The 18183-nt window shown below is 39.0% G+C and overlaps 1 protein-coding gene across 2 annotated transcripts in view; it reads left to right on the forward strand.

Moving 5' to 3' along the window:
* col13a1 (collagen, type XIII, alpha 1) overlaps window positions 1–18183 on the forward strand; it is a 92536-nt gene that overhangs the window by 48329 nt on the left and 26024 nt on the right. For both annotated transcript variants that reach the window (XM_059035697.1, XM_059035696.1), the window contains 8 exons: window positions 2486–2548; window positions 4216–4269; window positions 12593–12661; window positions 14247–14273; window positions 16800–16844; window positions 17119–17196; window positions 17328–17351; window positions 18065–18118. In XM_059035697.1, the coding sequence (XP_058891680.1) occupies window positions 2486–2548; window positions 4216–4269; window positions 12593–12661; window positions 14247–14273; window positions 16800–16844; window positions 17119–17196; window positions 17328–17351; window positions 18065–18118 (414 nt within the window). The remainder of the gene's footprint in view (window positions 1–2485; window positions 2549–4215; window positions 4270–12592; window positions 12662–14246; window positions 14274–16799; window positions 16845–17118; window positions 17197–17327; window positions 17352–18064; window positions 18119–18183) is intronic.

Below are 18183 nucleotides of genomic sequence, written 5' to 3' on the forward strand. Positions count from 1 at the left end.
CACAGGATACTCCCCTGACCTGCACTGTACCTGTGTGACAGGGTTAGACAGGATACTCCCCTGACCTGCACTGTACCTGTGTGACAGGGTTAGACAGGATACTCCCCTGACCTGCACTGTACCTGTGTGACAGGGTTAGACAGGATACTCCCCTGACCTGCACTGTACCTGTGTGACAGGGTTACACAGGATACTCCCCTGACCTGCACTGTACCTGTGTGACAGGGTTAGACAGGATACTCCCCTGACCTGCACTGTACCTGTGTGACAGGGTTAGACAGGATACTCCCCTGACCTGCACTGTACCTGTGTGACAGGGTTAGACAGGATACTCCCCTGACCTGCACTGTACCTGTGTGACAGGGTTACACAGGATACTCCCCTGACCTGCACTGTACCTGTGTGACAGGGTTAGACAGGATACTCCCCTGAACCTGCACTGTACCTGTGTGACAGGGTTAGACAAGATACTCCCCTGACCTGCACTGTACCTGTGTGACAGGGTTAGACAGGATACTCCCCTGACCTGCACTGTACCTGTGACAGGGTTAGACAGGATACTCCCCTGACCTGCACTGTACCTGTGTGACAGGGTTAGACAGGATACTCCCCTGACCTGCACTGTACCTGTGTGACAGGGTTACACAGGATACTCCCCTGACCTGCACTGTACCTGTGTGACAGGGTTACACAGGATACTCCCCTGACCTGCACTGTACCTGTGTGACAGGGTTAGACAAGATACTCCCCTGACCTGCACTGTACCTGTGTGACAGGGTTACACAGGATACTCCCCTGACCTGCACTGTACCTGTGTGACAAGGTTACACAGGATACTCCCCTGACCTGCACTGTACCTGTGTGACAGGGTTACACAGGATACTCCCCTGACCTGCACTGTACCTGTGTGACAGGGTTACACAGGATACTCCCCTGACCTGCACTGTACCTGTGTGACAGGGTTACACAAGATACTCCCCTGACCTGCACTGTACCTGTGTGACAGGGTTAGACAGGATACTCCCCTGACCTGCACTGTACCTGTGTGACAGGGTTACACAGGATACTCCCCTGACCTGCACTGTACCTGTGTGACAGGGTTAGACAAGATACTCCCCTGACCTGCACTGTACCTGTGTGACAGGGTTAGACAAGATACTCCCCTGACCTGCACTGTACCTGTGTGACAGGGTTACACAGGATACTCCCCTGACCTGCACTGTACCTGTGTGACAGGGTTACACAGGATTGTATTGTGTGCTGCTGGAAGTTCCAGCCCCACATTAGCACTGGCACTCAAGTGCTCTCTTCCCAGCTGAGCCCAGAGAACTGGTCCAGGCAGATAGCAAGCTTCTGGAATATACATTAAAATCTATACACATACAGAAGCATGTTGATTCAGCTGTTCAATGCACAGAGTCGGTGGGAAATATTTGAACTATTCTTTCATTCTTGTATATTTATATTACTGTTGTAGCGATTTTGGACTTTTCAGAATTAATAAACTTTAAGATCCATTCGGTAGCGATGGAATTTACTAAAGCGAGACGCGTTCCAGCCAAGGCATTTTCTTTCCAACTTTTTTAATTAGGCAAATCCAGACACAACAGTTAATTTCTTGCAGTGTCTGTGTGTGTGACTCAGCAACACAAAATGGACTGGACAATGAGGAGTTAAAACTCTACTTTAAAAAAGAAGATACTGCATTCATTAGAAGCTGAATAAACAATGCAAACAATAAGAAAAAAACCATGATGTATATTACTGCAACAGATGCAAAATAACATTGTTATATCATTGTCGCTGTCTTTGTGCTGCCATTTCCTCTCAGCACACAACCATATTGTACTGCCATTGTAGTGCCACTGGATAGCTTTTAAAAATCACTTAGTAACAAAAGAAGAGGAAACGATTACAGTTTAGTTTTTTGCAAAAAAAATGACTGTGTGCAGGAGGTGAGATTGAGCATGAGGGACACGCTCCAGACAGAAATTAGGGGTTCCTCAGAGATGGCAATCGCGTGCATGCAGTCCCATTGTGCTTGTTGAGGTGCTGCAGGCCAGCCACTTTCTGTAGAAGATATGGGTGGAGGAGCGTGGAGATTGGTATCCAGCTTTACACTAGTGCTCCGAAGACGTGAGGAACAGTGAGAGGTTTCCTCAAAGTCTAGACCAACCCCCACCCATGCTGTTATTCTATATACATCCATTAAAAAAACTATCAAATAGGAAGCTAGGTGGCCCAGTGGACCACATAGGGGTCACATATGAAATGTTTGTGTTCTCAGATGAACCCTTAGTAGACAAGGGCAGACACAGTATACAGTATTTTGATAGACCTCTTTTTGACCCTGTCTACCAGATCACTCTGAAACATTGTATTTCTTCTTTAAGAGGTGGTTTGCTGTCACCTGATAGAATGGGATCCAATGTTAGCAGTGGCAATAGTAACTGGATTCTTCGTTTCTTCCTTTTTGTGCATAAAGGGAGACCCTGGAAAACCAGGAGAGGCTGGCATCCCCGGTATTCCTGGGAAGAGAGGTTATAGGGTAGGAGACCTGACCTGATGTGGGCATGGCTTTACTATCCGTCATCAGCACTGGCACACACACACTCCACCTTTACCATCCCCTGCATGCTTCACTGGTCACCGGCACACACACACACACACACACACACACACACACACACACACACACACACACACACACACACACTCCACCTTTACCATCCCCTGCATGCTTCACCCATCACTGGCACAAACACACACTCCACCTTTTAACAATCGCTGCATGCTTCACTGGTCACCGGCACACACACACAAACACACACTCCACCTTTACTATCCCCTGCATGCTTCACCCGTCAACTGTACGGTGTTGCAAGAATTGTGATTCCGATAATAGCAAGAAATTATGCTATTAGGAAAACAAGCAGCGCCCTGATTTAAATCCTGTCCTCATACTGCACTCATAAAACATGTGTGTTCAAATCCATCACACCCGACAAGGAGTGAAACGTCAATGCAAGTGGGCTATTACTTTATGAGCATTTGAGAAAAGCAACATCCATGCATTTATTTGTAAATCTTTTGTAAATGCCCTCTCAGGAAGTATCCTGAAAACACTGATTTCAGGGGCTTTACTGCAGAAATGGTCATAGTAAATTCAAATTCAATTCTAATGGCAGGGCTGTATAAAGTTATTTTTTCCAAATCATTGTTATTTTTTTCTAAAGGAAAAAAGCAACTAATTCATTTGCCAAACCAGAAATAACTAATTTACAGGCTTGTACAGAGTTGTTTGTTTTAGAAATGTAGAATGACGATTAGGACTAAATAGCTTTGAGACTCACAGTCTTTGTTCCCCACCACAGATAGCCTTTCATCCTTACCAGCCATCCTCAGCTAACAACTGACAGCATGGTCATCAACTGGAATAGTTCACATGGAAAAGCATGTGGACTGCTGTCTTTTTCCTACACACTCATACTAGATGTCTAGCTGAAGGCTGGACCACTGGCATAATATTGGGACATTCGGCTGAAATTGCCACCCCTGACATTTTCCGACCAACCCTATAATTCATGTAGCAGCACTTAAAAAATACCAGAACAAGCAACTGGACCTGAGGATTTATGACACTTTGCAACTTTTTAAAAGCTGCTGTAAGGATTACAACTATATAAGCAAAAGCAGCATTGTTTGAAATCCTTTTTGCAGATATTTGGTCAACTGCACTTACTCTTTGTTTATTGTTGTTTACTTGCATGCGTTTAGTGTAATCCAGGTATGCAGTGGCTTTGAGGAAGTCAGCATTGGCTTTATACAATTTCACGTCCATTCCATGTCATTGCATTTCAGTATTTATTGTGTACTGCATTGGGTTTCATTTACAAGGTTTTCTTTGTTTTAATTCATTGTCTTTGTTGTTGGGGTCCTTCACGATAAGAATCTAAAGCATGTCACATTTCCATTTAACTATTAATCCTAACCATTTTTTTAAATATTTTTTTATTTCAAAGGTTCATTAACCATATTGTCATCACACTTTAAATTGAAGCGTGGAGCATGGGGACAACATGTATATCAAAAAACTGTCTCCAACGTTCGTTCAACAATCCGGCGCACGCAGGATGCAGGGGATGCTGGAGAATCACCAGGGGTTGGGAATTCTCTCAAAGCTCGTCAAATAACAGATATTTAATATTTTCTCAGGGGGATAAAGGGAGTCCTGGAGAGCCTGGATTGCCTGGTTTCCCTGGAACGAAGGTCAGTACCTCCTTCCATATCTGGACTGTTCTAATGAGAGGACAATCACAGAACCATCATACAGAAGCGCTGTACTAAACTCTGATAGATGGCTGGCTGTGTATGAAAAGGGTTTGGGTCCAATCATGGGGCAAGAAATAATAAAAGAAACATAGTAAATTCCATGCCTAATTTTTCAACATTTAAGTTTCTTATAATAACTTTAATTTAGTATTTCTAAATTAGAACTATGAATGTTTTTATTGTTATGGGTGAAAGATTCTCAAAGCTCTATTTCCTCAGCAAAGAAAACAACACCCAGTGAAGTTACAGAACTAGAAATAAACAACATTTCAACATTTCAGCATTTCAACATTTCAGCATTTCAGCATTTCAACATTTCAACATTTCAGCATTTCAGCATTTCAACATTTCAACATTTCAACACTGCAACATTGTAACATTTCAACATTTCAACAATGCAACATTTCAACACTGCAACATTGCAACATTTCAACACTGCAACATTTCAGCATTTCAGCATTGCAACACTGCAACATTGCAACACTGCAACATTTCAACATTTCAGCATTTCAACACTGCAACATTTCAACATTTCAGCATTTCAGCATTTCAACACTGCAACATTTCAACACTGCAACATTTCAGCATTTCAGCATTTCAGCATTTCAACATTTCAACACTGCAACATTTCAACGTTTCAACATTTCATCACTGCAACATTTCAGCATTTCAAGATTTCAACACTGCAACATTTCAGCATTTCATCATTGCAACATTTCAACATTTCAGCATTTCAACATTTCAACACTGCAACATTTCAACATTTCATCACTGCAGCATTTCAGCTTTTCAACATTTCAACACTGCAACATTTCAGCATTTCAGCATTTCAACATTGCAACATTTCAACATTTCAACATTTCAGCATTTCAACACTGCAACATTTCAGCATTTCAACATTTCATCACTGCAACATTTCAGCATTTCAACATTTCAACACTGCAACATTTCAACATTTCAACATTGCAACATTTCAACATTTCAACATTTCAACACTGCAACATTGCAACATTTCAACATTTCAAACTGCAACATTGCAACATTTCAACACTGCAACATTTCAACATTTCAGCATTTCAACACTGCAACATTGCAACATTTCAACACTGCAACATTTCAGCATTTCAACATTTCAACACTGCAACATTTCAACATTTCAACACTGCAACATTTCAACATTTCAACATTTCAACAATGCAACATTTCAACACTGCAACACTGCAACATTTCAACATTTCAACACTGCAACATTTCAACATTTCAGCATTTCAACACTGCAACATTGCAACATTTCAACACTGCAACATTTCAGCATTTCAGCATTTCAACATTTCAACACTGCAACATTTCAACACTGCAGCATTTCAACGTTTCAGCATTTCAACATTTCAACACTGCAACATTTCAACATTTCAGCATTTCAACATTTCGACATTGTAACATTTCAACATTTCAACAATGCAACATTTCAACAATGCAACATTTCAACATTTCAACAATGCAACATTTCAACATTTCAACACTCCAACATTGCAACATTTCAACACTGCAACATTTCAGCATTTCAGCATTTCAACATTTCAACACTGCAACATTTCAACACTGCAACATTTCAACGTTTCAGCATTTCAACATTTCAACACTGCAACATTTCAGCATTTCAGCATTTCAGCATTTCAACACTGCAACATTTCAGCATTTCAACATTTCATCACTGCAACATTTCAGCATTTCAACACTGCAACATTGCAACATTTCATCACTGCAACATTTCAGCATTTCAACATTTCAACACTGCAACATTTCAACAATGCAACATTTCAACATTTCAACAATGCAACATTTCAACATTGCAACATTTCAACACTGCAACATTTCAACATTTCAACATTTCAACACTGCAACATTGCAACATTTCAACATTTCAGCATTGCAACATTGCAACATTTCAACATTTCAACACTGCAACATTGCAACATTTCAACATTTCAACACTGCAACATTGCAACATTTCAACATTTCAGCATTTCAACATTTCAACATTTCAACATTTCAACACTGCAACATTTCAACATTTCAACATTTCAACACTGCAACATTGCAACATTTCAACACTGCAACATTTCAACACTGCAACATTGCTACATTTCAACACTGCAACATTTCAACATTTCAGCATTTCAACACTGCAACATTTCAGCATTTCAGCATTTCAACATTTCAACACTGCAACATTTCAACACTGCAACATTTCAACACTGCAACATTTCAACGTTTCAGCATTTCAACATTTCAACACTGCAACATTGCAACATTTCAACATTTCAACACTGCAACATTGCAACATTTCAACACTGCAACATTTCAACACTGCAACATTGCTACATTTCAACACTGCAACATTTCAACATTTCAGCATTTCAACACTGCAACATTTCAGCATTTCAACATTTCAACACTGCAACATTTCAACACTGCAACATTTCAACACTGCAACATTTCAACGTTTCAGCATTTCAACATTTCAACACTGCAACATTTCAACATTTCAACATTTCAACATTTCAACATTGCAACATTTCAACATTTCAGCAATTCGACATTTCAACACTGCAACATTTCAGCATTTCAATATTTCATCACTGCAACGTTTCAGCATTTCAACATTTCAGCATTTCAGCATTTCCACATTGTAATATTTCAACATTTCAACAATGCAACATTTCAACATTTCAACATTTCAACACTGCAACATTTCAACATTTCATCACTGCAGCATTTCAGCATTTCAACACTGCAACATTTCAGCATTTCAACATTGCATCATTTCAACATTTCAGCATTTCAACATTTCAACACTGCAACATTTCAGCATTTCAACATTTCAACACTGCAACATTTCAACACTGCAACATTTCAACATTTCAGTACTGCAACATTTCAACATTTCAGCATTTCAACATTTCAACACTGCAACATTTCAGCATTTCAACATTTCATCACTGCAACATTTCAGCATTTCAACATTTCAACACTGCAACATTTCAGCATTTCAACATTTCATCACTGCAACATTTCAGCATTTCAACACTGCAACATTGCAACATTTCATCACTGCAACATTTCCGCATTTCAACATTTCATCACTGCAACATTTCAGCATTTCAACACTGCAACATTGCAACATTTCAACACTGCAACATTTCAACATTTCAACATTTCAACATTTCAACATTTCAACACTGCAACATTGCAACATTTCAACATTTCAACATTTCAACACTGCAACATTGCAACATTTCAACATTTCAGCATTGCAACATTGCAACATTTCAACATTTCAACATTTCAACACTGCAACATTGCAACATTTCAACATTTCAACACTGCAACATTGCAACATTTCAACATTTCAGCATTTCAGCATTTCCACATTGTAATATTTCAACATTTCAACAATGCAACATTTCAACATTTCAACATTTCAACACTGCAACATTTCAACATTTCATCACTGCAGCATTTCAGCATTTCAACAATGCAACATTTCAGCATTTCAACATTGCATCATTTCAACATTTCAGCATTTCAACATTTCAACACTGCAACATTTCAGCATTTCAACATTTCAACACTGCAACATTTCAACACTGCAACATTTCAACATTTCAGTACTGCAACATTTCAACATTTCAGCATTTCAGCATTTCAACATTTCAACACTGCAACATTTCAACACTGCAACATTTCAACATTTCAGCATTGCAACACTGCAACATTTCAACACTGCAACATTGTAACAATGCAACATTTCAACACTGCAACATTGTAACAATGCAACATTTCAACACTGCAACATTTCAACATTTCAACATTTCAACATTTCAGCATGCAACACTGCAACATTGCAACATTTCAACACTGCAACATTTCAACACTGCAAAATTTCAGCATTTAAGCATTGCAACACTGCAACATTTCAACATTTCAACACTGCAACATTGCAACATTTCAACACTGCAACATTTCAACATTTCAGCATTGCAACATTTCAACACTGCAACATTTCAACATTTCAGCATTGCAACATTTCAACATTTCAACATTGCAACATTTCAACACTGCAACATTTCAACATTTCAGCATTGCAACATTTCAACATTTCAACACTGCAACATTTCAGCATTGAAACATTTCAGCATGTCAACATTTCAACATTTCAACATTGCAACATTGCAACATTTCAACTTTGCAACATTGCAACACTGCAACATTTCAACATTTCAGCATTTCAACATTTCAACATTTCAACACTGCAACATTACAACATTTCATCACTGCAGAATTTCAACATTTCAACACTGCAACATTTCAGCATTTCAACATTTCATCACTGCAACATTTCAGCATTTCAACACTGCAACATTGCAACATTTCATCACTGCAACATTTCAGCATTTCAACATTTCATCACTGCAACATTTCAGCATTTCAACACTGCAACATTGCAACATTTCAACACTGCAACATTTCAACATTTCAACATTTCAACATTTCAACACTGCAACATTGCAACATTTCAACATTTCAGCATTGCAACATTGCAACATTTCAACATTTCAACATTTCAACATTTCAACACTGCAACATTTCAGCATTTCAATATTTCATCACTGCAACATTTCAGCATTTCAACACTTCAGCATTTCAGCATTTCCACATTGTAATATTTCAACATTTCAACAATGCAACATTTCAACATTTCAACATTTCAACACTGCAACATTTCAACATTTCATCACTGCAGCATTTCAGCATTTCAACAATGCAACATTTCAGCATTTCAACATTGCATCATTTCAACATTTCAGCATTTCAACATTTCAACACTGCAACATTTCAGCATTTCAACATTTCAACACTGCAACATTTCAACACTGCAACATTTCAACATTTCAGTACTGCAACATTTCAACATTTCAGCATTTCAGCATTTCAACATTTCAACACTGCAACATTTCAACACTGCAACATTTCAACATTTCAGCATTGCAACACTGCAACATTTCAACACTGCAACATTGTAACAATGCAACATTTCAACACTGTAACATTGTAACAATGCAACATTTCAACACTGCAACATTTCAACATTTCAACATTTCAACATTTCAGCATTGCAACACTGCAACATTGCAACATTTCAACACTGCAACATTTCAACACTGCAACATTTCAGCATTTAAGCATTGCAACACTGCAACATTGCAACATTTCAACACTGCAACATTGCAACATTTCAACACTGCAACATTTCAACACTGCAACATTTCAACATTTCAGCATTGCAACATTTCAACACTGCAACATTTCAACATTTCAGCATTGCAACATTTCAACATTTCAGCATTGCAACATTTCAACACTGCAACATTTCAACATTTCAGCATTGCAACATTTCAACATTTCAACACTGCAACATTTCAGCATTGAAACATTTCAACTTTGCAACATTTCAACATTTCAACATTGCAACATTGCAACATTTCAACTTTGCAACATTGCAACACTGCAACATTTCAACATTTCAGCATTTCAACATTTCAACATTTCAACATTTCAACACTGCAACATTACAACATTTCATCACTGCAGAATTTCAACATTTCAACACTGCAACATTTCAACATTTCAGCATTTCAACATTTCAACATTTCAACATTTCAACATTGCAACATTTCAACATTTCAACACTGCAACATTTCAACATTTCAGCATTTCAACATTTCAACATTTCAACATTGCAACATTTCAACGTTTCAGCATTTCAAAATTTCAACACTGCATCATTTCAGCATTTCAAGATTTCAACACTGCAACATTTCAGCATTTCAGCATTTCAACATTGCAACATTTCAACATTTCAGCATTTCAACATTTCAACACTGCAACATTTCAGCATTTCAACATTTCATCACTGCAACATTTCAACATTTCAGCACTGCAACATTTCAACATTTCATCACTGCAGCATTTCAGCATTTCAACATTTCAATACTGCAACATTTCAGCATTTCAGCATTTTAACATTTCAACATTTCAACATTTCAACACTGCAACATTTCAACATTTCAACACTGCAATAGTTCAGCATTTCAGCATTGCAACACTGCAACATTGCAACACTGCAACATTTCAACATTGCAACATTTCAGCATTTCGACATTTCAACACTGCAACATTTCAATATTGCAACATTTCAACATTTCAACACTGCAACATTATAACATTTCAACATTTCAACATTTCAACGCTGCAACATTTAAACGTTTCAACACTGCAACATTTCAACATTTCAACATTTCAACACTGCAACATTTCAACATTGCAACATTTCAACGTTTCATCACTGCAGAATTTCAACATTTCAACACTGCAACATTTCAACATTTCAACATTTCAACACTGCAACATTTCAACGTTTCAGCATTTCAACATTTCAACACTGCAACATTTCAGCATTTCAACATTTCATCACTGCAACATTTCAGCATTTCAACATTTCAACACTGCAACATTTCAGCATTTCAGCATTTCAACATTGCAACATTTCAACATTTCAGCATTTCAACATTTCAACATTTCAACATTTCATCACTGCAACATTTCAGCATTTCAAGATTTCAACACTGCAACATTTCAGCATTTCAGCATTTCAACATTGCAACATTTCAACATTTCAGCATTTCAACATTTCAACATTTCAACATTTCATCACTGCAACATTTCAGCATTTCAAGATTTCAACACTGCAACATTTCAGCATTTCAACATTGCAACATTTCAACATTTCAGCATTTCAACATTTCATCACTGCAACATTTCAACATTTCAGCACTGCAACATTTCAACATTTCATCACTGCAGCAATTCAGCATTTCAACATTTCAACACTGCAACATTTCAGCATTTCAGCATTTCAACACTGCAACATTTCAGCATTTCATCATTTCAACATTGCAACATTTCAACATTTCAGCATTTCAACATTTCAACACTGCAACATTTCAATATTGCAACATTTCAACACTGCAACATTATAACATTTCAACATTTCAACACTGCAACATTTCAACGTTTCAACATTTCAACATTTCAACATTGCAACGTTGCAACATTTCATTGAGGGTTTGTAAGTAGTCTAGTTTTGTGTTTGTTTCAGAATTGCAATTGGACTTCTTTTTTCTTTCTTTCTTTTTGAAAAAAACAAATACAAGTTGGAGTAAATAACATTTAGAATGTGGCCTGTCGTGAATTCATTTCCATTATTGTTTTAAATAAGGAGTTTTTTGTTTTTCTTTCCTCTCAGTAATATATCACTGTTAGTTATCTTCAAACATTAATGAAGCCTGGTTGATTCAGAACACACTGACTCATACAGGCAGACCCATCATTTCTGGCATGTCCTTTTCTTCGCGGTAGTGCTTGTGCCCACACACCCACACATTACAGTAACAGACTGTCTGCAGGTTTGAAATTGTGGATAAGGGTCGCAGTAACCTTTATCAAGCAGAACAAGCTGACAGCCATGTCGGAACTCAGAAATTCCAGTTTAAGAACAATACAAAATGAAATCAAAATATAATATAAGAGTAAAAGAATACTACGAGACAGGAGCCTTTTAGAAACGTTTACCACAGTACATCTGCATGGTAATTTTTCAGTTTTCCTCATTGCTTTTCCCATTGTTTTAAAATATGCTTTACCATATCACTCTGGGCTTTACAATGATTATCAATACTTTATCGTGCTTTTAATGTGCTTTATTACACTTTGCTCTGCTTTTACTGTGGAATACTAGGGCATGATTACTGAAAGTGTGATTATAGCATTTTTCTTTACTAAATTAAAAAAAAGTCTTGCCTCACTTTTTACAGCACAGTGAAAAACAGAGCCCAATAGCACTGGGGCACTGGATGAAAAAACATACACTGAGGTGAAGAAATGACAATGGACTAGAAAGAGTGATCAAGTGGCAAATCAGTGGCACATTTCCACAGGGACACTTGCATTCAGTGTTATTGGCATTGCATATTGTATTTCCACCAACGTTTTCAGACCACAGAACTCCTGTTTGTTTTTGTTTTCTCATAGCCATTAACTGTTTCTAAGAAACAAGCAATTTGTGACGTACAGTATGTTTTAAAGCTGCTCCGTTTGGTGTCGTTTAAATTGATATTTCAAACCATCCCTCCCACAGGGCGAGAAGGGCGAGCCGAGCACTGCAGCCAATGGAATCAAAGGAGAGCCAGGCGTGCCAGGGATGCAGGTGAAGCTCTTTGTTACATCGCCAACCCTTTCAGTTTGCCTGTTTATTAGTATTATTATTGATATTAGTCGTAGTAGTATTCCAAGCTTATATCAATATATATATATATATATATATATATATATATATATATATATATATATATATATATATATATATATATACCAATTAATCTCGAAAACAACACATCAACAATATATATTTTTTCCATATGCAATAATTTAGGTAAATAAAAGAACATTAAAAAAGTTACGAACGACAAGAGCCCATTCGGCTCAATCCATTCCATACACCCACCCTCTCCAATCCATTCCATACACCCACCCCCTCCAATCCATTCCATACACCCACCCCCTCCAATCCATTCCATACACCCACCCCCTCCAATCCATTCCATACACCTACCCCCTCCAATATCCATTCCATACACCCACCCCCTCCAATCCATTCCATACACCCACCCTCTCCAATCCATTCCATACACCCACCCTCTCCAATCCATTCCATACACCCACCCCCTCCAATCCATTCCATACACCCACCCTCTCCAATCCATTCCATACACCCACCCCCTCCAATCCATTCCATACACCCACCCTCTCCGATCCATTCCATACACCCACCCTCTCCAATCCATTCCATACACCCACCCTCTCCAATCCATTCCATACACCCACCCCCTCCAATCCATTCCATACACCCACCCTCTCCGATCCATTCCATACACCCACCCCCTCCAATCCATTCCATACACCCACCCCCTCCAATCCATTCCATACACCCACCCCCTCCAATCCATTCCATACACCCACCCTCTCCAATCCATTCCATACACCCACCCACCCCCTCCAATCCATTCCATACACCCACCCCCTCCAATCCATTCCATACACCCACCCCCTCCAATCCATTCCATACACCCACCCCCTCCAATCCATTCCATACACCCACCCTCTCCAATCCATTCCATACACCCACCCACCCCCTCCAATCCATTCCATACACCCACCCTCTCCATCCATTCCATACACCCACCCTCTCCAATCCATTCCATACACCCACCCCCTCCAATCCATTCCATACACCCACCCCCTCTAACCCATTCCATACACCCACCCCCTCCAATCCATTCCATACACCCACCCCCTCCAATCCATTCCATACACCCACCCTCTCCAATCAATTCCATACACCCACCCTCTCCAATCCATTCCATACACCCACCCTCTCCAATCCATTCCATACACCCACCCCCTCCAATCCATTCCATACACCCACACCCTCCAATCCATTCCATACACCCACCCTCTCCAATCCATTCCATACACCCACCCTCTCCAATCCATTCCATACACCCACCCCCTCCGATCCATTCCATACACCCACCCCCTCTGATCCATTCCATACACCTACCACTCTGTGTGAAAAAGACAGAGCTTGAACCTCAGTCTAGTCTGCTTTTTATGTACTAAAACTTCAGCAGTCCTTCCCAGTGTGGGCAGCAATGAGACAATAAGAGTCCAATTCCATGAAGTGTGAAATAACCATGACATGTGCATTTACATTTATTGTTGTTTGTTTGCAGGGGGAGAAAGGAGACAAGGGCTTAAAGGTGAGTCTTGACTCTCAGTATCTTACCCAGGCTTATTATTGAACTCCGGCTGTACAGCTGCTGTAATGAGATGCTATCATGAAGAGATACAGTACATGGGCTGAATTGGTCATTTCACCACGTTGTTGTCCTGCTAACACTATTAATTTTCCAAAAAATGAATTCACGTTTTATTTCTACATTGAAAGGTAACATTTAATAGGAAATGCATGCGTCTCGCATGTGACATTTATAGGCTACTCCCCCCTGATCAGTGCTGCCAGATTTGTGGTTTTCCAGCCAAATTTGGCTTGTTTTAAATGCATCTAGTGGGTAAATACTGTCTTTGGTGGTTTGTCGTGCATGATTTTTTCTATTCCTTTTGATTATGAAGTCATCACCAGCACAGAACTTCAATCACCACAATTTCCTGTATAGTATATCATGTCCTCCGGTCTTTTTTTTTTTTTAAACTCTGTGTCAAATGACATTAGTAATCACACAAACGCAGCGGTTATTTTTTATTTGTCGCTGTGGCAAAGTGGTTTGCAGTGCGCAGGTGTAAAACAGATGACAAACAACAAAGTTCATGGTCCAAACAATCATTTATTTGTTTATAATCCTGGTCGTTTGGCAACTGTATATAATAGTCACTGGCAATACACAGCAATGTGTGCTGCACAGTAAAAACCACAGGGTTCAGTCCTGAAATAATCAACAGAATATAAACACACACAGAACACAAACACAATCATAAGTCCAGTGTGAGTGCTATACGTGCAAGTGGTGAAATACGATTTATAGTGAACAGACAAACGACAAACAAACAAACACAAAACACTCACGGTTACAGCGATTCTCTTGCAACCATAACAAAGGAACAGTTCTCTTTGCCACATCCCCTTTTGTACCTTCAGCCATGCCCCCTTGGTTAGCGAGTGCAATCACTTTTCCTTCAATCCACGATTGCCATCTGGAGCGATGGCTTGGTGTACTATGGCTCCTCCCCCTTTCTAGATGGCCGACTTCCACCTTTCAGTGGGATGAATTGCCAAACCATCCAGTCCGGGCCACACTGTTCCCTTTACACAGCGCCCTCACAGGTCGGGAGAGAGATTTATAACCAAGATTCATTCTTTCTCTGCCACAGTCGCCAATTTAATTGTATCAGTACAATTAGAATTGTTTTTACATTTATTTTTAAAGACTGTATCCGCTGACAGTTCTCGACAATTTCATTTTACACTACATTCTGAATAGCAGCGGTTTTGATACTGTAAATTGTGTGAAAAAACAAGCAAAGTAGATAAATAAATAAAGAGTTTCTAATATTACTCTGTGTTTTGTTTTATTTTAAATAAATGTGTAGCAGTTTTTGGCTGGTTTAAAAAACACAATTTGGTTACTTTTTCATAGGCACCTCATTCCTCTCCCACCAAATCATAGCTTAACACTTTTTTTCCCTGCAAATTTACAATGTTACTCCCAGGGCACAAAGTGCCTTACTAAGCCCTGGGCCTCTGCACTAACCGATATACAAAGCAGCTTTAAACCAGTGTTTATGTCCACAGTCGTAGGATGCACTTTTGCTGTCTTCTTCGTCAGCATTTTTACAAAATAATTGTTAGCCTTCTTAAAGTAGTACTGTAGTTTGTAATATAGTGTCCTAATGTTATCGTCATTGCATCACAAGGACGACTGACTGAATCAGACAGTTGTGCAGGAACAGGAGATGTGTGTCATTCTTGACTCTGCAAACATTTAAAGTATGCGCCGGTTGTCGGAGACTCGTGTACCAACAAAAGTGGCACATAGGGAATCAGACACAGATTTTTTTTGTTCCTATTGCCTATTCAATTGCATACTGCAGAAAGACTAATTTAATTTCCCCACAGAAAAGAAATTGCTTCATCGGTGCCCATGGACCGGAATTAGATCGGTCGGGCACCATATTAGCATTTTCATAACAAATCAGTAAAGATTCTTAAGTTAATTCTTAAGTCAAGGTTCTGCCCATCGAAAAAAGTACCGGCTCGACTACACCAGTGACAGTAAAATAATTAGCATGAAAGTATTCTAACACTTCCAATATGAACATTTGAACTATATATGTACCATGTAAGTACATGTGATTACAGTTTAACTATGTACTATTGTTATTATTTATTTCTTAGCAGACACCCTTATCCAGGGCAACTTACAATTGTTACAAGATATCACATTATTTTCACATACAATTACCCATTTATACAGTTGGGTTTTTACTGGAGCAATCTAGGTAAAGTACCTTGCTCAAGGGTACAGCAGCAGTGTCCCCCACCTGGGATTTAACCCACGACCCTCCGGTCAAGAGTCTAGAGCCCTAACCACTACTCCACACTGCTGTCCTATGTAACCACTATGTAACTATGTAACTACATGTCATTACAATTTAACTTGTGTAAGCGGGATCTTTGGAATCAAGGTTACTGCATTTCAGCAGATGCCTCCTATATACATATCTATACCCTGGTGTTGGATCCTGACTGTTCCCTTTTTGTGTTTAAGGGTGACCCTGGAGTTCCTGGACCAGAAGGACCATCTGGACCAAGAGTAAGTACCTTCTGTGAACATTAACATTACCCTCACCTTCCGTAGACTAAGATTATGTAAAAATAAACTTTGATTATGTTCAAAATTATGCAAATAATTATTATTGGATATTTGCAAAATAGTCAATTGGGCCCATTGAAGTTTACATGTAATTACTCCCTTATTCCAGCAGTAGATACCATGTGAGAGCAGAGAGAGAGATCGTTAACCAGCTATCACCATGTTATTGCACAGTTATGTATGCCCTATAATCTCGCCGCATCCTTCTTTGCAGGGTCCACCCGGTCCAGCAGGGGAACCTGGAAAGACAGAGATGCTCGACTACAACAGCAATGTGGATGAGAAGCTGCAGGTACGGCTTTCCATCCCTCTTCACAGCATGCAACAGTGTAGCCCGGCCAGTTCATTTACATGCTTCACTTGTATCCTTCATACTTCTACAGGCTTTTCTTGTGCATCATTATTTTTAACTCTCTTTTTCAGGAAATAAGGACACTAGCTTTGCTGGTAAGGTTTTTTAAAGCATGACACTTTATATTGTCTTTCTTTCATATATTATGCACAATATTTTGTGAGAACAGCTCTGGCCAAAGGTTTCGTATCACCCTATAGAATTAACTAATTTTGCTTCATAAAGTCGAATGAAACCTGCTGGATAATGTTACGTTAACATATTAAATTAAACACTGCTTTATAGTTTTCCATACACCTAACGAAAAACGGACAAAAATTTAAAAATGTGACATTTCAAAATCGAACATGAAATACTGTTGCATTACTATTATGGCTTCCGGTAGACTTTTGCGATATCATTGTGTAGTTCTTTGATTACACAATGTTAAATAAAATATCTAAATTATGTTCATATAGTTTTTTTTTTTTATTATGTCTCAATCCTAATATTCTAGGTGATGCTAACCTTTTGGCATACTTATTTGCAACCAGGAAGAAGCAGTTACTATACATTTTTATAACAGTTTATTACTAGTTTGTACCTTTACAAATATATTATTCCTCTTTTGAAATGCACCTGTTTTGCAATTATTTTAAAGAGTATCATATCTAACTATTATCAGCCTTAAACTCTATGCAGTAAATGCACCAGTTTCATGGGTGGCAGTATTAGAAGCTGTAGAATAGATGTCCTCCACTTCAGTTGTCCTTGAATACGTGGGGATGACATTAGAGTGTTTTTCTAATGAGTGCTGTTTGATTTCCAGGGTCCCCCTGGGCTACCAGGGCCCCCCGGCCCCTCAGGAACACCAGGAATGAAGGTAAGTGACATGCTTGCAGACCCAGCACAGCAAGGCAGGGCAGGGCAGGGCAGAGGAGAGCCGGG

This window comes from Acipenser ruthenus, chromosome 13 (assembly GCF_902713425.1).
Source record: "Acipenser ruthenus chromosome 13, fAciRut3.2 maternal haplotype, whole genome shotgun sequence".
NCBI lineage: Eukaryota > Metazoa > Chordata > Actinopteri > Acipenseriformes > Acipenseridae > Acipenser > Acipenser ruthenus.